At 34.1% G+C, this 24,105-nt stretch overlaps 1 protein-coding gene across 2 annotated transcripts in view; it reads left to right on the top strand.

Moving 5' to 3' along the window:
* GABRG2 (gamma-aminobutyric acid type A receptor subunit gamma2) overlaps nucleotides 1–24,105 on the top strand; it is a 144,781-nt gene that overhangs the window by 30,774 nt on the left and 89,902 nt on the right. For both annotated transcript variants that reach the window (XM_069102425.1, XM_069102424.1), the window contains exons 2-5: nucleotides 12,991–13,142; nucleotides 15,000–15,067; nucleotides 19,372–19,592; nucleotides 21,984–22,066. In XM_069102425.1, the coding sequence (XP_068958526.1) occupies nucleotides 12,991–13,142; nucleotides 15,000–15,067; nucleotides 19,372–19,592; nucleotides 21,984–22,066 (524 nt within the window). The remainder of the gene's footprint in view (nucleotides 1–12,990; nucleotides 13,143–14,999; nucleotides 15,068–19,371; nucleotides 19,593–21,983; nucleotides 22,067–24,105) is intronic.

Genomic DNA, 24,105 nt, shown 5'->3' with positions numbered 1-24,105 from the left:
GTTTCAGTAATGTATCATGCACCTCCTTGTTGCATATTATAATATTTACTTTCAAAGATAACTAACTTTTCTTTTTGTTGAACAGATTCTTGTAGTAATATTTTCTATTTCCAAATACATTTTTAGTTCTGTGACAGCAGAAACTATATCATTCTATGTGTTCTTCATGACACCTATGACTTGTCCTCAATATTTAAACCTCATTGAATTAGTTTGATTTGATTGCTATTGGTATGACTTCCAATGGTACAAAATCAGGCCAATTAAGATGTTTGAACTGATGCAGAATGAAGAAAGCAAATACAAAATTATGGATGTATAGACAGATGTATATATATATATATATATATAAATACATAATAACTATGAAGACAAATGAAAAGTGTCAATATTAATACATATATTATGTCAGTGTAATGACTAATCTTCAAAAGAATCAATGAGGAAAAACCTCTCTCATTTCCTTTGAAGTGTGCAGCTCTGAGTACAGTAATTTGCCTAAACTGTTAGACATGGGTGCTAGGCAAAGTTTGTTTTTGCATTTATTTTTATTATTGTAGGAAAAAAAACTGACTAAATGGGTTCATAGGAAAATGTTACATCTAGAATGATGGATATAAAAGCAAAAGGGATCAATAAAATATCAATATGAAAAAAACCTAAAATATTAAAACCCAACTGTGTTAGCTCATCTTATGGGACTCCTATCCATATGCTCCTATGATTCTTCCTCTATGTCTTATAACATTCTGTGGGCACCAGGATTGGACTCAGAATTTCCACTCTTGCTATGTGATGAGATTATTTCCTTTTCCCCTAAAAATATATTCATATGTATATATGTCTATTGCGTATGTATATGTGTCTATATGTCTGTGTGTATGTGTGTATCCTGGATCACTAACTGCTGTACCACTAATTGTATTTATTGGCATGGATATTTTAAACACCAGTAAAGAATATCATGGAGCAATATTGTATTGTCTAATTTTATTTGTATATCTTTCAATAATTTCTCTTTAGAGAATGCCTAAACACAATGGAGAGATTCGTCTTGATTTCTTAATATTTTATGCACATGTGTGCAATATTTAGGCCATCCATAACCCTATCATTCCTTTTCTGTTTATATATGTGGCTAATGGTATATTTTAGACCATTTCTACTATGCACATAACTGCTAGTAATATGTTTCAGCTTATGTATGTCTACTCATGATTTTTCCAATTCCCTTTGGAAATGATCAAATTATGCTATTCTAGTTCACAAATAATTCTTTGTGCTATTCCTTAGAATTAAAAAAAATTCACTCTTGGTGAACATATATTCCAGGCTATGCATTTTTTTTCTATTTCCCCCAATTCTAGTGTCCTTAACTTGCTATGATATAGCACAGGAACTAAGACTCATGCTTGTTTTTGTATACTTATATAGTGATTTTCAAATTCCTTTAGTGAGTCAAATTTCATCTTCATTTATAACAAATTGATAATTGCTAATTTGTACATAATAGAAACTTTTTCACTTGATCTGTACAATAGATCTTTTACCCTATGACCTAGGTAAAAGAAATAATAATAGCAAGCATTTATGTAGTGTTTACTGAATGCCAAACACTTTACAGATATTGTCTAATTTTTATCCTCACAACAACCTTGGGTGGTAGGTGCTATTATCATCATCCCCATTTTGTGGATGAGGAAACTAAGGCAGATATAGTTTAAATGACTTACATAGAGTCAGCTAGCATATATCTGAGGACAGATTTGAAATCAGGTTTTCTTGACTCATGACTCAGTGCTCTATTAATTGCTTCACCTAGATAACCAAATATTTACAAATTAGAAACCTCTATGTCAGAGAAGTAAAGTGATTTGCTGAGGGTCACACAACTGATAAATATCAGAATCAGGATCTGAACCCTTTTTCATTGTTTCCAAGTCTAAGGTTCCATCTATTGTTCCATACTGCCTAATGAAAGGTAAGCAAATAAATTTAGCTAATCTGCTTTAGTTTCCATGTTTTACCGGATAATCCTTCTCAAAAAGAGACAGGCAGTATATGGCATGTGAAAATTAGCTTAGTTTAGCACAGACAGACATCATTAACAGGTTGCTCATTTAATGATGAATTCTTTGTTTTAATCCATGAACCAGCTAAAATTACAAATTTCTCTCAGTCCTATGCAACTCCCCTCATTTATTTTGCAGTGATGGTGAAGGAAATAGAAGAAAAAAAGTGATAAAAATTACTATCTTCATACTGTTTCTAGATGTATAGTCTTTATATAACAATTAGTGAATTGATATACTATGGGAAAACCTAGAAATGAAATCAGGAGCCTTAAAAAGTACAGCTAAATAGGAGAATTACTCAAAAGTTTTGTTTGTTTGTTTGTTTTATCAGAGAATTATGTAAAGGGATTGGCATAATCTATTTCATTATATGTCTAAAAACAATGATAAGCATCATTTTATTGGATATTTGGTCATCACTGCCTGCAGCTTTCAGGTTGAGCATGATCAAATAAGTCACCAGTAAGAAAAATTTTTCTTAGACACCAAAAATTTTTTTGCAAGGACTGAGGGAGTAAATAAAATTTACCATTTCTCAAATATGAGCATAGGGTGTGGTTGATTTTGAAACACTTTTAAGTAGAATCCTTAATAACAGAATTCCTTAATTGTCATGTCAGAACAACTAGCCCATGCTGACTGATTTGTTTGTCCCTAACTATAATTCCTTTCTAAAGAGACTCAATTTAAAGTGGGTAGAACCCACTCAAATAAATAATAATAATTGGTAATTACAATATGATTATTAATCAATCAGCAAGATTTTATTAAGTACCTACTATGTGAAAACACCATTTTAGTCACTGGAGATACAAAAAAACTAAAATTAAAAGTTTGTTCTCTTAAAGGGATTAAATCAATGCATACATGTGTAATATGTGCAGCTTTATTATAGACATATATGGAAGAATATAAGGTAGTTTAAGGAGAGAGATCTCTAGCAAGTAGAGGAAATCAGGAAAAAAAAAACGTTAGGTACAAGTTGATGCTTAAAATCAACCTTGAAGGAAGGCAAACATTCTTCAAGACAGCAGCAAGGAGACAGTGCCTTCCAGGGATGGAAGACAGTCAATTGAAACGGAGGGAGATAGGAAGAGTATTATGTGTGCAGAACATTAACACTGCCAGATTGACTAGAATGGAAAATTCAGAAAGAAGAACACTCTATAATGATGCTAAAAGGAAGATTGAAGCCAAACTGAGAAAAATGTTAGAAATCCAGAGGTACTTATGATTCATCTGAGAGACAATTAGGAGTCATTTTTGCTTGTTGAGTAAAGGTATTGCATGGTCAAATATTCATTTACAGTAAATCATTATTGTAATTGTATGGAAGATGACTTTGGAGTTGAGAGCATTTTGTGAGAGAAAATCCCGAGATCATTGCAATAGTCCTGGAGAGAAGTGATGAGGACTTGAACTAAGATAGCAGTTGTGAGCATGATGGAAAGGAGACAGACGTGAGGAATGTTGTGGAGGTAGAAATGGCAAGGTTTGAGAACTGATTGTACAAGAAGCATGATGAAAATTGGTTTTGAGAATAATGTCCAAGTTATAAACTTGAGAGATCAGAAAAAATAAAACAATGGTATTCTTGAAAGAATTAGGAAAGTCTGGAAAACACATATACTGAATTCCCCTTTAGACATGTTTTCTTTGAGGTTTCCCTGGAATATCTAGTTAGAAATTTCAAATAGGGCAATTAGGAAGCACAGTGGATAGAGTGCACTGGGTATGGAGTCAGGAAGACCTAAATTCCTATCCAGCCTTAGATACTTATCAGCTGTGAGACCTTGGGCAAGCCACTTAATTTCTCTTTGCCTCAGTTTTTTTCAACTATAAAATGAAGACAAAAGAGCCTATTTCATAGGACTGTTGTAAAGATCAAATGAGATATTGTTAAAAAATGCTTAGCAAAGCACCTGGTACAGAGTAGACACTATAAAAATGCTTATTCACCCTTCTCCCAATTTGTGATATGGGACTCGGGAGAGAAACGACTGGGTATATAGATCTGGGAGTAATTTCCATAAAGATGATAATTAACATAACTGATCAAGTAAGAAAACATAAACAGAAAAGAAGGCTGGGCTAATGATGATGAAGATGCTATATCACATTTACATAGTGATTTTAATGTTCACACAGAAAATATATACATATTTTTTTCTTTGACCTTAGTTGTTTTTTGAAAATCTCTTTGAGAACAAAGGTTGAGAAAGTTGAAGGATAGAAAATGATGATACAATGACATTAGGGGAGTAGAGAAGTCAATATTTGTTGGGAAGAGGAAAACATATTAATTAATGTGGATACTTCAAGGTTTTTATTTGACTTCCAGATGTGTTTGGACACTTTTGTTCATTTGTTACATCCATTAAAAATAAAAGATCATATGCCATAAGTTAAGCAGAAGTGTGAGATTGGAAGTCAAAAAGAATAAAGTACTTTACCTTTTATATCTGCCATATGAAAACATATTTAGGTATTACAGATAAATTGCATTGGACTTAAATTTGAGGAATCTAAAGTAGATAAAATGGCAACCATGAATTTTTGAACATTTTAAAAATGGATTCTTACTTAGAATTTGATCAGAGAAGCATATTACATTTAGTCATGTAAATTATGTCTAGCATCTAAGCATGTGGTCATATCTCCACCAAGAGAGATTTTTTCAGTACCTCTGAATGTTTGCTATTAGCAGTGAAACAACAATCACTGTTTCACTCTATTATTTATGGTTACGTCTGTACAATACCAGAACATATGGATGATAAATATAAAGCATAATAATGTTGGTGCTTAGCATATATTTACTTTGATACTTTTAAAGATTTATAATTTTTCAGTGTACATACTCCACCCCGTGACACAGATGGTAACCCCTCCATACTTGAGTAAACAGTTTTTCTGGCCAAGAAAATACATAATATCATAACCAAATTCCTAGCTTCTCATAAATTTAGCTATGCTACTCCTTGGGTGAGAAGCACATGCTGATTTCAAGCTCATATCCCACATCATTCTAGCTTGTCAAAATCTGCTACAGCTTATGTTTTCATGATACAGCTATTGAGAATTCCACATCGAGTCCAAGTCTTGGGGAAGAATTGGGGTGTCTTCAGCTATGTTGGAATATACCTAGAACATTGTCTTTATTAAAGACAAAACAACATCCCACTAATGCTTGCCACTCCCTTTCATAGAGCAGTATTCGAAATTCTGTATTGACTCCTAACTTTTGTCCCCTCTATTTGGGGCTCTCTTCCCCATTCTTGAATTTGTTCACTTGAGTAATTCTTACTTGAGTCCAGAGGCCATTTGGTTTACTATGGTTCTGACAAAAACTAAACAAACAGAACAGTATTTTTCATCTAGACCCTGATAATTGGTCCTCAATCACTCACAAATATTGGGAACCCAACACTTTGCCTAGAGTGCTAGATTGGACAGAAATAAGGGTTTAGTGGAGTCCAGGTGTTTATGAGGTCAAATAACTGTAATATTAGCTGACATTTGGCTCTTTGCAAAATATATAGAAATTTGGACCCTATAATGCAATTTAGATGGAATATTCCAAAAAGTGTACAGATTTGTTCACTATTTTTGTGTTATGAAGAAATAATCTTTATGAAAGGGGTGTTAAAGAAACTACTGAAGGGATAGTAAAAGCATTTAAATAAACTGATTGTCTATTTATTTGATAAAAGATAGCACCAAACATTTTTAGTATGACTGTTGAAATTTTTGCCATATATTCTTATTACTTTTATCATGAGCTAGAGGTGAGGATAGCTTGGGAAGTGGAAAAAATAGGAAAAACCGAGTTTAGTCATTTGTATTATTGGAAAAGTGATATTGAAAAATATGCTTCCCTAACTTAATTATTCCAGTACATGAATAACAGGTAGATGGTATATTTCTAGGCTCATATTCCAAGTTATTCTAGTTGTTAGGGCTTACATTTCCATGGTAGTTTTTGATGATCTTCTCTCACAACCATGCCATTAGAGAAATCATGGCAGTGCCAATCCTGTGGAACAAAAAGGGAGCAGAATTACCATACCACCAACATAAAAGATAAAACATCATCTTCCCAATTCTTACCATTCCTTTTTGCTGGGTATTATACAAAATTCTGTGTTGAATTTTCCTTCTGATAGGGAAGACTTTCAATCCAGGACTGTACCTTTAGGTCTGTGTAGGACTATGAGGATTTGGGGACTCTCTTCATCTCCACCCATAGAAATGTCTATTCCCTAGAAAGGATATACTTATGAGCATTTTATTATGTTTTAAATGCATGATTTCCTTTGAGTCTAATGAGATCACAGCAGCAGATATTTTATCTATATTATAGATGAAGCAACTAAAACTCAGTTAAGTGAAATGACCTGTCTGTGGTCTTATTTTTAGTAACCGTGAGATGCATAATTTGAACCCAAGTCTCCCTTATTCCAAGTTCTGCACTCTTCTCATAGTGCTGTGCTGCTTCATTTAAACTTGTGGAAAACTTCTGCAGAAGCTTTTCTATATATTTTCATTGTTTTGTTGTTGTTGTTGAACATCTTGAACCTTGTTAGAAGCCTAGTATCTGGATATGTACTCATAATGGCCTGCAGAAGAAGTCTTTTGGGGTATATCCTGTGTGGCAAAATAATTGGCCCCTGAAGGACAGCACTTGAAAAGCAATAAGAAATTTGTATTATGTTTCTTGTTATACTCACAACTCAAGAAAAAAAATCTGGGTGTTTGACTTACAGTTAGATTTCCTCAATGTCTAGGGAAATACTTTGTAAGACCTGACTGAGGTGCCATGGCCCTACTAGTCTATGTACTCAGAGTGACAGCTCAGTGATTTACACTGACCATAAGTGAGTATTGGTTCAGAATCAAATGGTAATTAGCCATTTGTTGGCACCAGGACTTTCATGTTACCCAAATTGCTCAAAGATGTGTTGACACCAAGGAATAACACTTTAAATATTCTTAACTTGGGGAAAGTGAGAGTAAATTCTTCTCAAATGGTATTGGGGGAAAAGAGTTCAAAAATAAAGGTGTTTTAAAGACAAGCAGAAAAAAAAATTCGAGACACCATCGTTAGATGCTAGTGTTCAAAAATGACCTTAACAGCTTTCAAACCAAAAAGTAATGATTGTGAGGAAAGTCCTTTATTTTGTGGTCACAGAGATATTGTCTCTCACTATCTCAAGCATAAGTAAAATATGACAGTAGCCAAAGACTGAAGGTCTATTCTTAGGATAGCCTAAGAATATAGGAGACTATTTTGAGTTCTCCTATTATGAACTTCTTTTATTTTTTCAAATTATGAAATTGAGAGTAACTAAGAATGATAAAATATCTATATAGGAAAGATATAAAGAAAGTGTTGCATATTAAACTATGACTACCATATACAACACTAAAGTATATGTTATATTTAACGAAATAGTTCCAAAACTGCCCTTCTATTGGGTGTCCCTTTTTGAACTTCCTTCTGATCTTATCTGTATATTTTTTACGTATTTCATTGATCCTGTTTTCTTTTTTTCACATTATCATTCCCTGTATTGGTCTGGTCAAAACCTGGAGGTCAGTTTCATATTACAAGAAGATACTTTTCCCCATCTTGGGAAATGCTAAATTATAAAGTGATTTGACTTTATTGGCCTTTGAGTTAAAAGCTAATTTAAATATCAAAAAGATATAATGTTGCCAGTAGTCTTCCTGCAGCAAAGCCTACAATGTCTATTATGACTTAGTATATAAATCCTAGGGAATTGCATAGAGCATTGAGAATTTAATGAATTGTCCAGGATTATACAGGTAGTAAGTTTTAGATAAATTTTGCATCTAGGTGCTCTTTACTCTAAGACCAATATCTTTGTCTTCATGGCAAAATATATCTTATCTTAAAGTGATAATATATTAGGTGTTAAACTTGTTAGGAATGAGTAAAAATAATATTTTACCTTTTTCAAAAGTAAAATGGATTAATATATGCTATTATCTTTTAAAGTTTTTTTTTGTAATTGCCAGAAATGTTTTTTTTTTTCTTCCTGTCTCTTATGCCCCAACGTGCAAGTGGAAAAAGAACAAAAAGGGACTGCTAGGTGGCACAGTGAATAGAGCACCAGCCCTGGAGGCAGGAGGACCTGTGTTCAAGTCCAGCCTCAGACGCTTAACACACACAAAAAAAGAAACTAGCCATGTGACCTTAGGCAAGTTGCTTAACCACAATTGCCCTCCAAAAATAAAAAAAAAGACAAGAAAAACAAATATTAACACAACTGCATAACAAATTCTCTCATTGACCATGTTTAAAAAAATGGTCCCATTTTGACCCATGAATTCATCACCTCTCTATCAAGAGGTAGATAGCATGCTCTATCATTGGTTTTCTGTAGTCATGAATGGATACTGGTATCCCTTAGTATCAAAACTGATTGTTTAGTAATTCAGACCCTCCTAATTCTAGTGGAAGTGCCAATGAAAATGATGTATTTATTTCAAACAGCACTGTCTGCCACGTAACTTTTGTTATAACTTTTGTAGTTTGCTATACCAGTGGTGATGAGAACACTGCTGCTCAGAGAGAATCCCTAAAGATCACAAAAGCCGATGCTGAATGAGAGAAAAACCTTTTTTTTTCCTTTTTAGGATAAAAAAATCCTGGAAAACATCCCAGATTATGCATCTGCCCCTCTAATTTAGACCTCAAAGTAGAAAGCTCTGGGGAAGAACAGCTTAGTGTATTTATAGTGAGGAGTCCATTATTTTTCTTCCTGGAAAACATCTGTGTATAGTTCTGCCCAGCCTACCTTGGATGAAGGCCTGAAGGCATCATCTAGGGATCTCACAACACTAAATGGGGCCCTTCCTGTGTATCTAGAGAGCTACAGTATAACTAGCTTTTCACATTGAAAAAGTAAAGACTGTAGTCAATTAAAAGAGGGGAAATTCATGGGGCAGCTAGGTGGCACAGTGAGTAAAGCGCCAGCTCTGGAGTCAGGAGGACCCGAGTTTGGTTCCGGCCTCAGACACTTTAACACCCACACACAAAAACTAGCCATGTAACGTTGGGCAAGTTACTTAACCCCAATTGCCCCCCCAAAAAAAGGCAAAAAAAGAGGGGAAATTCAGTTAACGAACTTTTGATGCCCATATGCTTTTGCCCATATTTTTTTCAGGTTATGGAGAAGATCCTAAAGTATATGGCTCCATGAAAGAGAAATGTGAATGAAATTCTGAGAAAGCAATGTTCTTTCAAGTGGTTTCCATATGATCTCTTCATTTAAAATATTTTACCAACTTATTCCAAATCTGTTTTGCAGGTACTGGAAAGGTACAAAAGAAAGTGAGAAGTAGTCTAGTGAAGTCAAAAGCATATTGGCATAGGAGTCAGGAGACCTAGTTTCTACTCCTCTTTCTATGACAATGTAGTGATCAGCAAATTCCTTCTCATTGGCTCTCAGTTTCAGTATCTGAAATTAGGAAGCTTCCTTCCAACTCTTATGATCTATTACCTTAGAAAGTTTCAATCTAATGGGAAGAATAGGACAGGTACATATATAAGAGATTTAAGAACATTTCCAAAATCACTCTTCATGAACCAAATACTTTGACTGGGATTTTGAATTATCTTTTGTAATGGTGAAATTTTAATTGTAATGAGACTTTTTACAAGATTTTATTTCTGTGAGACATTTGCAGGCAGATGCTCTGGAAGGTTGACGAACTGAGGCCAAAATTATAAGAAATATATTTTCTTGGCTAATAGTCCCTTTCCCTGACTGGCTGAATGGACTTTCTCTGTGTGAATTGGTGGCTTTTCCTGAAGGTGACAAGGCTTTGATCAAGCCCCAGAATACAACAAGATTTGAGGAATGGCCAAGTTTAAAAAGATGTCCAGCACAGTGCCATCTCCCCTGTAAGAACTCAATGAAACTTAATTAGTTGAAATTTATATTAATTTAAAGGGAACAGAAAAGAGGGGAGAGAAGAAAGTTTATTCTCTTATAATATGAGAGAATCTTTAATTTCCATTTTCCATTAAACTTTATCTTAAGGCACTCTAACATGGTGGAAGTTGGTTAGTAGGCCATCCTATTTGCTTTCTCCTATGATTTTTTTTTTATTTTGACATATATTTATTTGTGTAAGTAATCTAAATCAATGAATAAATGCTTATTCAGTACCTACTATGTGCTAGGTCCTATGCTAAGTGGCATTTCCGATAAGATGATAAACTTCTTGAAGTTGGGTGTTTGCCATGGTAGCAGACCATAGTGGGTACAGTATTGTATTTTGAGTGATGAAATCCTGAATTCAAAGTCCACCTCAGATCCTTATAATTTATTTGACAACAAGCAAGGAAATTAATCTCTTTCTGCTTCAGTTTCCTTACCTTTAAAATGAGGGGGTTGGATTTGCTGATCTTTAAAGTTCCTTCAAAATCTAAATTTATAACTTATAATATGGCAGGGGTCAAGTCTTATTTTATCTTCATATCTTTGGTAGTTTTGCACATATTATAAGCAAAAAAAATATTTAACTGAATGTGTGTATGTGTGCTAGAACAAATATAGATTTCAGATGTATAATCTCTTTCTTTAGAGGTGAAATATATTGTAAAAACTAACAAAGCAATTGATAATCTGTTTTAACTGAGAGGTTGGATGCTTATTATAGGCAGAGCAAAACAGTAGATGGAATACTGGACTTGAAATCATGAAGACCTGGGTCTGAAGACTTCCTCTAATACTTTGTAGCTAGGCGACATGGACAAATAATCTCTCTCAATTTAAATATCCTCATCTAAAAAAGTGCTCAAAGTACACACTACAGGATTATTGTGTGTTTAAATGAGATAATGTACTGTATATAAGATATCTTTCAGATTGTAAGATGTTATAAATGTGGCAGTTAGTATTGTCAAAGTATTCCAGAGGCAGGTTTTGTGGGAAATCTATATACTTCCATATTGTGAGATTTGAGACATAAGGCATCAAATAGGAAGCAACAGTGAAGAAATGGTATTGTATTTCAGATTTAATACAGACACTGAGGTCTATACATAGAGGTTAATATTTGTGTAGAACAACAGGCTAAGTTAGGCAGTGATATATCATCAAGTTCTATTTATCTGAAGAGATGAATACAGTGTTCTTGTTCATTTAATACTCTGACCAAATGAAAACTACATTCTTTTTTATGACTCAGAAGGGCTGCCAAGGTCATGTAATACCTCAGTTACCATTCTGAACATTGATCTGCATCATTCAGCACTGTGACTATAGAAATAGGGCTAAATTTATACTGACCCTATTATAGTCCTAGAAGGGATTTTTTATGAGAAAGAGACAAGTTCTGGGAAATAAACTAGTATCAGGGATTTTTATAGTAGTATTTAAGAAACATAAATACATACATATATCTATCTATCTATTTATCAATCATATATTTGCATGGAGATGATTTGCTGTTTAGAAATTCAACAATCAGCATCTTATAAAAGGTATCTTGCAAATCTAGCTTTGAGGGTTTGTATCTCAGTGAAATATGTTTCCTTGCTGTTTAGCCAAAAGAAAAAAAAAAACTAAAAGTTTGTTAAGTGGTATCCTGTGACACTTATTAAAAGAGAAATGATTTTTTTACCAAAATGCAAATTTTTACTGAAAAATTGAAACACTCTATACGTGTATATATTTGCGATGTGTACATTTATGTATGCAAAGATCAAACCTTTCCTCAGTACTTTGTGTTGGGAGTAGTTGCTAGACGGTTTGTGGGAGTGAATCTAATTAAGTCTCTTGTTCTCATTAATAGACAGGATCAAGTTAACCTCTCAAAGGAGGGAAATGTAGACCTTATAACCATACTCCCAAACTGCACACATCATTTATGCATTGTTTTCACCTAAATAAATGACAATGAGATTTTTTTAAAACCTCCTTATAACAGCAAGCCCCCTAGTGTACCAAGGATGGCTACTGTAGCAAATTCTTTGAATGGCTTTTCTAAAGGAAAGCACCTCAGAAGGGATTAACACTCTAACTTTAATCACATCCTTCAGAAAATAGAAGCAGAAATTAAAAGCAGACAAAAAAATACAGAGAAAATAACATAGTTCAACAGACCAACAGAAAGGATTTCTAGCTGTCTGACCATTACATAATACAATTTTAGTTACCAGAGAGAGAAGCACCAACATCTGGGTTTTCAAAGCCAGGGGTCTCAATGGCTGCCCAGAGTCTCATCTGGCCAAATCACACAACTCTTCCCTCAAGTGAGCCCCAAAACAAAACCTCACCTCAGGGTATGTGTGTGTGTGTGTCTATATGTATGCATGTATGTGTTTGGGTGTATCGTGCATTTAAAACTTCTCTGGGGTCAGAGAATATCACAACCTTCATGACCTACTGCCTAATTACAAAGGAAGGAAAGGTGAGTCTTCCTGTAAAAGCAGCGTCCCCTAAGCAAGGCTTTCTGTTCTCTGCTGGGCTCCAAGTGAGGCCCAATAATTGACAGGGAAGATCTTCAAATTCCCTAAGCCTATTATGGGGCAGGGAAGTTCCCTTACCATTACATTCCTTCTTCAATTTTTGAGCATAGGGAGGAAAGAGAAGTAGAATTTTAAAGAAAAGAGATGAAGCATAAATCCTGGGCTACTTATAGATTGCCTGGTATATTGGGATGGGCAATACTTAAGATAATTGGAGAATGCACTTGAATCAGCTGTAACCACGGTTTATGCAATGTAAGTGTATTACAAAGAATTTGTTGGGGCACATTTTCATTGCACTGATTTTCTATGAGCTTACTCTGTTGTTTCCACTAAGGGTCTGTATATGAGATACTAAAGATGTCATGGTCTCTCTGTGAATTTATTGTCTACTTTTTGTTCTTTTAGCCTCAGTAGCCAAAAATCTGATGATGACTATGAAGATTACGCTTCAAACAAAACATGGGTTTTAACTCCAAAAGTCCCAGAGGGAGATGTCACTTTCATCTTAAATGGCTTACTGGAAGGATATGACAACAAACTGAGGCCTGACATAGGAGGTGTGTTTTCATCTCCTTTCCTAATGGTTCATGTGAAAGTAACTACATAGGAAAGAGAGAACAGAAGTACTTAGGAGCCCCTAGTCATGTAATGGACATTCCCTGACCCCTTTTATGTTAATCACTTTAGTTATTTTTAAAAAATCTGATATACTCAGTAATCAAGAACCTTGAGAAAGGGACAGTGAACAGCAGCAAGAAAACGGATGAAAATAATGGGGGGAAGAAAAATAATATTTTAGTATAATTTTGAAGCTAATGATCGAAGTGTGCAAGTGACACATGGACAGAGGACAAAGAAAAAGGAGATAGACCTGCTTTTAATGAATGGTTTGGAAGTATATATGGGGTAAAGATTCATCTAGACATTTCTGGAAAACAATAAAAGTGACCACATCAGGGGGATTGTGAGTTTCAAATAAGAAAGTTCATGTAAAGAACTTTGGAAATCTTAAAGCTCCTTTGAAATGGCAATTATTTCATTACTATTAGCCTACAATCACCAGGAATCTGGTCTAGCTGTCTAGAGATGATGTCATTCCCTGCAACTTCTACTGTACTGCTGTTCAGCTCAAGTAATGTTGATAATGACCTTTAGGACTGTGTTGGTAAATGCTAAAAACTAAGATTTCTGGGGAGAGGGGAAATGTATGCTTACTCGCTTTTGAGTGTAATATAAATTATCAACACTTTCTTGAGTCTAACAATCCGCAAAGCAAATAATTAAGCCCTTGTTTGTAGCAAATATATTGAAAAAAATTTAAAATAGGCTCTTCAGAGTTGGTTAGAGATACCTTCGGCAGACACATGTAATATCTAATTTTAAATGCAAATAGAGCCAAGAATTTGGATACAGGGACTATCCTACATATGCTCAATGTCAGTACCCTCTCACAAAGTGGTATGTGTTCTATATGGCACTCTAGAATTATGGAAAGAATTGTAGCTTTCACTCTAACAGTAGGAAACAAGAATTGTATTATACAAAGCTATATGGGAAGAACCATAGAAATTTTCAATTTTATAGAACCTTGAGAGGCAATGTGGTAAAGGGAATAAGAGTCTGTCCTTGAAATTGGGATATTGTTGAATTCATATCATATGAAATATTACAGCTGTGGGATATGGAGCAAGGAACTTCATCTCTCACAGGAAACAATAAGACTATCAGTTACATACAAACTTCCAATCATCAGACATGAATTAGTGTTGAGAGTTTTCAATACCAATGATATCATGTCTCAATCCAAAAAAGAAAAAAAAATTAGGGAGCACTGGGTTCAATATTTACTGATTTACTGATGAGCAGAATTGAAAGAAGAAAGGTAGAGGTGTAGCAAAGCTAGTTAAAGCAATGGAATTGAATGAAAACAATCCCTCATCAACTCATTTAAAATTGCTTTATAAAATTCTCTGCACTTATAACTCCAGTCTTAATAAGGTGAAGTGGTTGTTAATCTTTAACTCCCATGAAAGTTATGCTGAGCAATTTTCCTTCTCATGTTTGGTATACAATGGACAGTTCTTCATAGCTAAAGAAGTCTGAATCTTCTTTAGAAGAAGGAAATCCAGGAAATAAGGATGTTTCCCAAGTTGTGCATTTTAAACAAATATAATTTTGAGAGGAACAATCAAATATATGTGCAATATTGTCAATTTGCAAAAGAGATTTTTTGGGAAAGTTATACTCATCTAACTTTTATGTTTGTCCTGTTTTCTCATTGATTCAATTTAAAGATTAATTTCTGTGATCTTAGATTAAAATTATTCAATGAATAAACTGAATCCATCATATAATAACATTGATATATGTGACTTTTACTTATTCACACAATTTTCTTTTTGTTTTCTTCACAGTAAAACCAACATTAATTCACACTGACATGTATGTGAATAGCATTGGGCCAGTGAATGCTATTAACATGGTGAGTTTCAAATGTTTGGGCTGTATTTTGGTGCTATTAACATGTTCACTTCAAAAACTGATCATCTGAAAAGCCATCTAGTTTTTGTGTTTAAGCTTTGAAATTATCTAAAATTCTCTCACTCAATAAATTATTCTTGAGTGACTCCTGTTTTCAAGACACTGAGTGGGGTACTGCAAAGGAAATTTGGAAATGGAGAAGAATTAGTTAGCTTCAAGTTGGAAATTTCCCAACAAATGCTCCAGAGAGATCAGAAACACTAAGATAGAAGTATAAAAAGTGTACTCAATTCCCTAAAAGATAACTCAGGGGGCAGAGCCAAGCTGGTGGAGTAGGAACAGGACTTTGGTGCAGCTCCTGCTTCCACTACCTCCATACATGTGAAAAATGACTCTAAACAAACTATAGAAACAGAACGCACAAAGTGACAGAGAGAAAGTTACCTCCTGATGAAGACAGCCCAGCAGTCCAGCAGGAAGGGGCCAGCACAGTGCTCTGGGAGCAGAGCCCAGCCCTGCCTGAGTCAGAGGTTTTAGCCTCAGGGAGGACTGATCAGCCCTAGCTAGATGGATGTCAGGAGAGTGGATCACCAGAAGCTCTGGAAGTTGCCAGAACTATCAACCCATAAATGGCAAAGACAAAATGAGAGATCAGTGGACTTCTGGAAGAGGGGGTCCAGGAGTAAGGTCTGGCCTTTGCCCCCAGAGGGAGAAGTGGCTGAGGCATGCCAGTGGTGCAGCTGCCACCCCATGGCTGCTTTAGAGCTTCTGGCCTGCAGATTGTAGGGGGACCAAGCAACCATTCTCAGGGGTAATTGCTCTTGCTTTCACCTGCTTGGATCTGGATACCTCTCCTGGGTGGTGGTCCTGTGGTGCGTGATCAGGGTGCAAGAGCATGTGTAGGCTTCAGAGAGGGCAACCAACTAAAAGCCCCAGCAGGTGAGAAAACCCCAGTGATTTGGGAAAAAGCTCCCCTCTTAAGAAGCAGAGCTCTACCACGGCAAAAAGCTCAAAAGACAAGTAATTGAATGGCAACATGAGCAAGCAAAGGAAGCAAAGAAAGCAGAGAAATCTGAAATTAGACTCTTATGTTGGAGACAAAAAGGATCAAAGCATAGAATAGGAGGAAGACAACAAAGTCAGAACTCCTGCAACAAAAGCTTCTAAGGAAAACATGAATTCGTTACAGGCCATAGAGGAGCTAAGAAAGATTTTGAAAACCAAATAAGAGAAGTGGAGGAAATATTGGGAAGAGAAATGAGAATGATGCAAGAAAATCATGAAAATAGAGTCAACAACCTGACTGAAGAAAATACCTTAAAAAATAAATTAACTCAAATGGCAAAAGAGGCTCAAAAAGCCAATGAGAAGAATGCATTAAAAAGCTGAATTGGCCAGATGTAAAACGAATCTCAAAAGCTCACTGAAGAGAATAACTCCTTCAGAATTAGACTGGAGCAAATGAAAGCTAGTGACTTAGTGAGAAATCAAGATACTATTAAACAGATCCAAAAAAATGATAAAATAGAAGGCAATGTGAAATATCTCATTGGAAAAACCACTGACCTGGAAAATAGATCCAGGAGAGACAATTTAGAAATAATTGGACTACCTAAAATTAATGATCAAAAAAAGAGCCTAGAAATCATCCTTCAATAAATTCTCAAGTAAAATTGCCCTGACATTCTAGAACCAGTGGTCAAAATAATGGTTGAAAACATCCACCAATCACCTTTTGAAAAAATCCCAAAAGAAAAATCCAAGGAATATTATAGCCAGTTTCCGGAGTTCCCAGATCAAGGAGAAATTATTACAAGGAGCCAGGAAGAAACAATTTGAATATTACGGAAACACAATCAGGATAACACAGGATCTGGCAGCTTTTACACTGAGGGACTGAAGAGCTTGGAATATGATTTTCTGGAAGTCAAAAGATCTGGGATTAAAACCAAGAATCACCTACCCAGCAAAACTGAGTATCATATTTCAGGAGAAAATATGGTCATTCAATTGAATAGAGGACTTTCAAGCATTCTTGATGAAAAAAACCAGAGCTGAATAGAAAATTTGACATTCAGATACAAGAAGCATGAGAAGGTAAACAAGAAAAAGAAATCATAAGGATTTTATCAAAGTTGAAGTATTTACATTCCTACATAGAAAAATGAAAATTGTAACTTATGAAACTTTTTTTCAGTATGAGAATAATTGAAGGGAATATAAATGTCTCTATGTATATGTATATATGTGTATACATACATATATCTTTATATATATGGGTATACAAATATATATGTGAGTGTGTGTATACATGTGTATAGTTATACATAGACAGAGGGCACAGGATCAATTGAATAGGAGGGGATGATAATTAAAAGGTGAAATTGAGAGGTGAGAGGGGAATATAATGAGAGAAGATGGGGTGAGACAGAATGGGGCAAATTATCTCATATAGAAGTGGAAAGGGAAAACTGTTACAACTGAGAGAAAGAACAGGAATGCAAAAGGGAATGATACAACCTTACTCTCATGGAATTTGCCTTAGGGAGGGAATGATATGCACACTAAATAGCATATCTCAACCTACAGGAGAGTAGGGGGAAGGGGATAAGAAAGGGTATGATGAAGGGGAGGATAAATTGGGGGGAAGGGAAGTTGGAAGCAAACACTTTTGAAAAGAGACAGGATCAAAGTAGAGATTAGAACAAGAGGGAGGTGGGATAGGAGGGAGGGAAATATAGTCAGTCTTTCACAATATATCTACTATGGAAATGTTTTGCATAGGAGCACGTGTACAACCTATATTGAATTGCTTATCTTCCCAGTAATGGTGACTGAAGAGGGAGGAAGGGAAAGGATCTGGAATTGAAAGTTTATATGTGATATATGTGTGTATGTATGTATGTATGTATATGTATACACACACATACACACACACACACACACATATATATATATATATACATAATCATTATTATTTTTATCTGCAAGTAGGAAATAAGATTTACAGGGATTAGGACATAGAGATCCATCTTGCCCCACTGGAAAGTTGGAGGTGAGATAGGGGAGAATATCAGAGAGAGCAGAGATTGGGAGAGGGGTTATAAATTGGGATCGCTGTTTTGGGGTGGTGGGTGGGGGTGAAATGGGGAGAAAATTTGTAACTCAAAATCTTGTGCAAATGAATGATGTAAAGTAAAAATAAACATAACATTTAATTTAAAAAAAGATAACTGATTATATGTTTGTAAGTCTATAGGATAAAATAGAAATTTTATATGCCATGTTGTCTATTATTTATATCTGAAACATCTGATTCTAGGCTATGTAATGTAATGCCTTAAATTATACTATTGAGACAGATGGCAATTAATTGATAAAGGATTATAGAAAATAAGTTTAATTCTCATTTTTATGGTTTGTCCATGTATAACAAAGCAAAATAAGTGAAGATTTATTTCTGAAACTGCAACTTCCCCAAATAACTATTTTTTCCAGTGATTTATGTCATTTGATATTTAAACAAAAGTTAAATGCACAATAAAATATATAGACAGTGAAAATGGATTTTCTGAGTTTATTACAAAATTTTAGCTCTTTCATGCTTTCTCCATCCCAGACATTGGCCTATTTGCTGTTCCTCATATATGGCATACTCCATATTGATATATGGTGCTCCTGTATCTATGCTCTAGGTCTCATAGCTAGCTATTGACAAGAACAGAATCTTATTCTTGTGATACCAAATCCAGTCAGTATTCTTTCTGATATCCAAGATGTCTCCCTTTTTTACAAGGTTTGTAATGCTGGAGTGCATGTAGAATAGTCTAAGGAAAAGACAAGGCATCCATAAGAAGGCACCTTTTAATTGGTAGGGTTTTGAGAAAAAATGAGTAGCCTGTGCATAGGACTTTAACTGGTTTCATTTCTCAGATTATTTGGAAAAGAACTTAAGTGGATCTAGGGGTTTCCCTGTTACTTAAAGGAGAATTTTGAACTTTGATTAGCACCATAGGTTATGGAATTGACTGGCTCACGTTAGTGTTGGATTCTTGTGAAATAATTCACTTACTAATGTCTCTTTGTAGTAGAAACCTTTATCGATCTTGGGGTGTGTTTATTTGTTGCTCAAGGCCAAAAAGCAAATTTTCATTGCAGTTTAAATTAGTTAACAGGGCCAAAAAAAATTAAAAAAAGTAATTTGCTTCTCCTTCTAAATTCAGTAAGCTGGAAGAAAGCTGATGTCATGATATCCTTCTGATGATATTAAAGTGGTTGACTTCATGTTTGTCTTTAAATCAACAGGAGTATACGATTGACATTTTTTTCGCGCAAACCTGGTACGACAGACGCCTGAAATTTAACAGTACCATAAAGGTCCTCAGGCTCAATAGCAACATGGTTGGGAAGATTTGGATCCCAGACACATTTTTCCGGAACTCCAAAAAAGCTGATGCCCACTGGATCACGACGCCAAATCGCATGCTCAGAATCTGGAATGATGGCCGTGTACTATACACACTCAGGTGCTTTTTCTTCTAATAAAAGTTTGGGTGGCATTAAAGAAAAGAGGAGAGAATATTATTCTCAGTGCTTACATGCCAATGGGAAGTTTTAAGACATTTCAGATAGACGTCAAAGCATTCTAACCTTGTAAAATGAGTTCTTTTCCTCCCCCCTCCATTTAAGTTTTGACAAGTTCCTGTAGATATCCAAATACGAAGAGGATTATTGGCAGAAATCTTTATGTGAATTAGTAGTAAGATGTTCTGTCATGCCCTAATGGCATTTGTTGTTAACGTTCTGTCATTAACAGCATATGTATTCTTTCTATACTCTTATCATTTTATAATGAGTTCCATTAATTGAGAACTAGGGAACAGTGGACTGAATGAGTCATCTCTAGGATTAAGGAATAGTTGGTGTTATTTAAAATGCCTTAGTTTCAATGAAAACCATTACTTCAGAGACATTTTTGAATATTGAAATATCTGTAGCCTTGCCTATATGACTAACATGGCTGGCTAAAAATGATTTTTAAAAATTCCCTTTAACCTCATTTTATTGGTGACCTTCACAGTACCAAATATGAATTTTGACTGATTATGATCTCCATTTATTTGGCTACTTAATTGGATCTTGATTATACATAGCTTTTGAAAATACATGAAGGATAGATGAGTTAACTTATCAATGATCTACCATTGATTCTTTGGATTGAAATACATTTTTTAAAGTTTCCTGTATTAGTTATCTCTGCATATATTTCTATGTAATTTCTCTCACATATTTATATTAATTCATAAAGTTTCCTGCATTAGCTAATTTGACAAGTAAGAGTACCTGATTCTCAAATATCTGAATTGCTTTGTATTCATCCTAATGTAATAAATGCTAGGCAGTAGATAACAATACCTAAGACTATGGAATAAAGGATGAGAGTTCTTTCAAATTTGTTCATTCTTTAAGATCTTGGCATAGTATTTACAAAATCACTATCAATCAATTCAACTGCATACTTTGTGAAAATGTAAAATGGTATATATATATATATTTTTTTTTTTTTTAAAGCAATCAGGGTTAAGTAACTTGCTCAAGGTTACACGGCCAGTTGTTTCTGGGTGTGGTGCTGAGTATCGGAGCCCGGATTTGATCCAGGTCATCCCGACACTGGAGCCGGTGCTCTTACTCGCTGAGCCACCTAACCGCCCAATAGTATATATTTTTAATGTTATATAAAATACAGTTCCTTAAAAGTGACTATCAAATCTTAGTTGTATTGATCTTGTAGGCATTAGAAAAAAAAATCTCATTTACAAAGAGGATGATTGATAGTTATTTTATATTCATTAAGCAATGCATTTCAATAGTAGAGAAGAGATGCATAAATGTAATTAAAATTACTGGAGATCAAAATCTGTCTTATACATCAAAAAAGTAATACAGAGCTTTTGAAATATCAAATTAGTTTCAGTATCTGAAGCCCAATTTGCATTCTCTTCCGAGGACAATGTCTCATACTATTTCTCTGTCATTAATTTGTCTCTTCTTATCAATCAGGCATTAGTAGTACTGATGTCATTAAGTAAAAGGACAGTCAGGAAGATGTAACTCCTGGGTTCTTGTCAACTAAGGCCTGAATCAAACTAGCTATGGGGACAGGTTTATGCTTATTTCAATTGTTTCTTTTTTCCTGGTTTATCCTTTTCCCTTTAGATGTTTCCCTTTTAGTTTCTCACAGATAAAGCTAAATTAAGGATGGAATGTCATGATGAGAGAAATATTATCTTAGTGTGGCATTAATGAATTTTTGCTAAAGAAAGGAGATGGTCCAGAACTGACAAATAGGGTATCTCTTTCCTGGGTACAGTAAAACCTCACCAACTGGGAGTCATAAAGGAGTTTGATTTGGAGCTTTAAAAAGCAAACCAGCTTTAAAATGTACTTTTAATTGACTTTTGCTTATTGATAACAATGGGATTACAAATAGCAAGTTCTCATTAATTAATAGGTCAGACTTTATTTGAATATAAGTAATGAATGTGCTAAAGTACTTGAAATCTATTTGTTCTCTTAAGGAGGCTAATTATGCTCTCCTGCTATCTTTCCCTACATTAATTTACCAATAATTGATAGACGGGAGGAAAATAATTTCTCATACTTTTGTTAAATGATCACAAATTCTGAATTACTGTTTTGAAATAAATGAGGTTTTACTATTTGGTTTCTATAAATGAGAAGTGTAATGCTGTGTTCGATAATTCTTAAGATGGACATTATTTTTCCTTTCAGATTTCATTTTTCTCTCTTCATGAGAGATTTTCTCCCATAGGTCCATGGCTGGTGGTCAAAACAGTATAAATTTTTATAAGTTTTCATTTTGACTAATTTAAACATTAGACATTTTCTTTCCATAGGCTGACAATAGATGCTGAGTGCCAATTACAGTTGCATAACTTCCCGATGGATGAACATTCCTGCCCCCTGGAATTCTCCAGCTGTAAGTAATGCCTACCTTTAAATGTGCCCATGGTCATTTCCTCTGTGAATATAAAAAGAGATAAATATAAACCATTCTGACAAAAATTAATTATTTTTAAAATGCTAGGGATCTATATTTGTGCTATAGAAATGGGACCAAAATGGTTTTAAGGTTAAGTAAGATTTCTTTTTTAAACATTCTTACCACTAGAGCTCTTCCAAAACAGCAGGGGGTTTGAAGCAAAGTAGAACAGAAATTTCACTGCTTCAAACCTTTCCACAACTGGAGCTATTAATAAATGGGTCTTGATTTGCATATAAAAATGAGTATGGTAAAGTGCTTACATTCTATTTATTTGTTCTCTTAAGATCAAAAGCTCAATGACTAGCAGGAAAGGAAGTTGGAAGAAGAAATTCATGCTTCAAGAAGGCATTAAACTGCACAAGTTTTGATTTCTCTTCTAACTCTGAAATTCAATTATCATATCCAATTATTAATTATCATAAATTATAAATTCAGTTGCCATCAAGCCCAGTTTATTAAAATAACAACAACAATAACAATTTCTGCATCTTAGAATTCTAGGTTTCCTAAAATTATGCTGCATTAGGAAAAACCAATTATTTTAATTTTTAATCTTTATTAATTTTATTAAATCGATTATTTTATTATATTTTATAAATTTATTGTTTTATTAGTATATTTTATTAATTATTTATGTATTTGTTTATTATAATTTCATTACACTAAATTAATTATATTACCTTATTAATTTTCATTAATTTAACTAATTAAATTAGCCATATCTGATTCTTCACAATTATAAAACACTTAAAAAAATCAATGTCCCATGTGGCATCTGACCCTGGTCCTATGAAAGAAAACAGAAAAGTTTTGTAAAGAAAGTAACAATTCCCTTCACTAGATTGTAATTATGATTTCCATTAAGGCTCTGGTCTGCTTTTTAGCCAACTGCAATGGAAATAGACATTTCTTGAATTGCATAGAATAGTATATCTAAAAGTAAACTTTAAAATCTATATAGAGAATACTGAAAATATTTTCCCACAGCTAAGGTACCAGCCACATCCCATAAGCACTTCCTTTTCCCTCATTATTTATGTCCTTTCCCTCATTAACTGTTTATATTATTTGTATACGTGTTGCATTTACTTATCTATGTTCTTGTTTTATTCCACCAATACCAAAATTACAAAGTAGAATGAAAGTTCCTTAAGGGCAGGCATGATTTTATTTTTTTTTTCTCTTTATCTCCAGTGCCTAGAGTAGTGTCTGACACATAATAGTCACTTGACAAATATTTAATTAATTGCATTTCATAGGTTAAACTTGCTAAACCACATTTTTTGACATCAGCCTCTGAGTCACAGAATTTTGGTTGGCATGTTAAATGAGCACAATGTGCGCTCAGTGAGAAATTAAATATTATGTCCTTAGAAACATGATCCACTGTTAGATCATCAATTCTTAAAATAAATTATCAGGAATAATTCTAGGATTCCTGATATTAACTGGTCATGCAAAGGTTCAGAACCAATACAGGAAGCACAAGATTCATCTAACTTGCATTTAGTAAACACACTTTCCTGCTATTAAAACACTGGATAGTAGATCTCCTTAAAGTATTCCAAAGATAAATCTTGATCCACAGACAGATCAGGAAATCAAGAAGAAGTAAAGCCATCATGCAATTGTATATATTTGCATTTTTGCCTGTTGCATTTTTATTTTAGTTTATTTTCATCAACACAGCCAGAGATTTGATTCATTTAATAACAAATATAAAGCCTATTACTGCCTTAAATCATAGATCTTTTGTCACAATGTATATGTGGGTGAAGTTAAGAAACTAATATTCTTAACCAAAGTAGAATTGTAATTTAAGGCTTGTTCATTATATATTTGTGTTATGGGTTCTTCATTATCTAAACTATTTTTTTTTTCCATCCTTGGAGTGTTAATCTCAAAACTATGCCTTCTCTAAAATAATGCTGTCAAATTCAGATTATATGTAAATAATTCCCAATTTTTATTTT

Source organism: Petaurus breviceps, unplaced genomic scaffold (assembly GCF_028583685.1).
Source record: "Petaurus breviceps papuanus isolate PSGF00001 unplaced genomic scaffold, PetGlider_PUasm1.0 551, whole genome shotgun sequence".
In the NCBI taxonomy this organism is placed as follows: domain Eukaryota; kingdom Metazoa; phylum Chordata; class Mammalia; order Diprotodontia; family Petauridae; genus Petaurus; species Petaurus breviceps.
The sequence above is the reverse complement of the archived record's forward strand: the minus strand, read 5'-3'. Positions and strand labels throughout refer to the sequence as shown.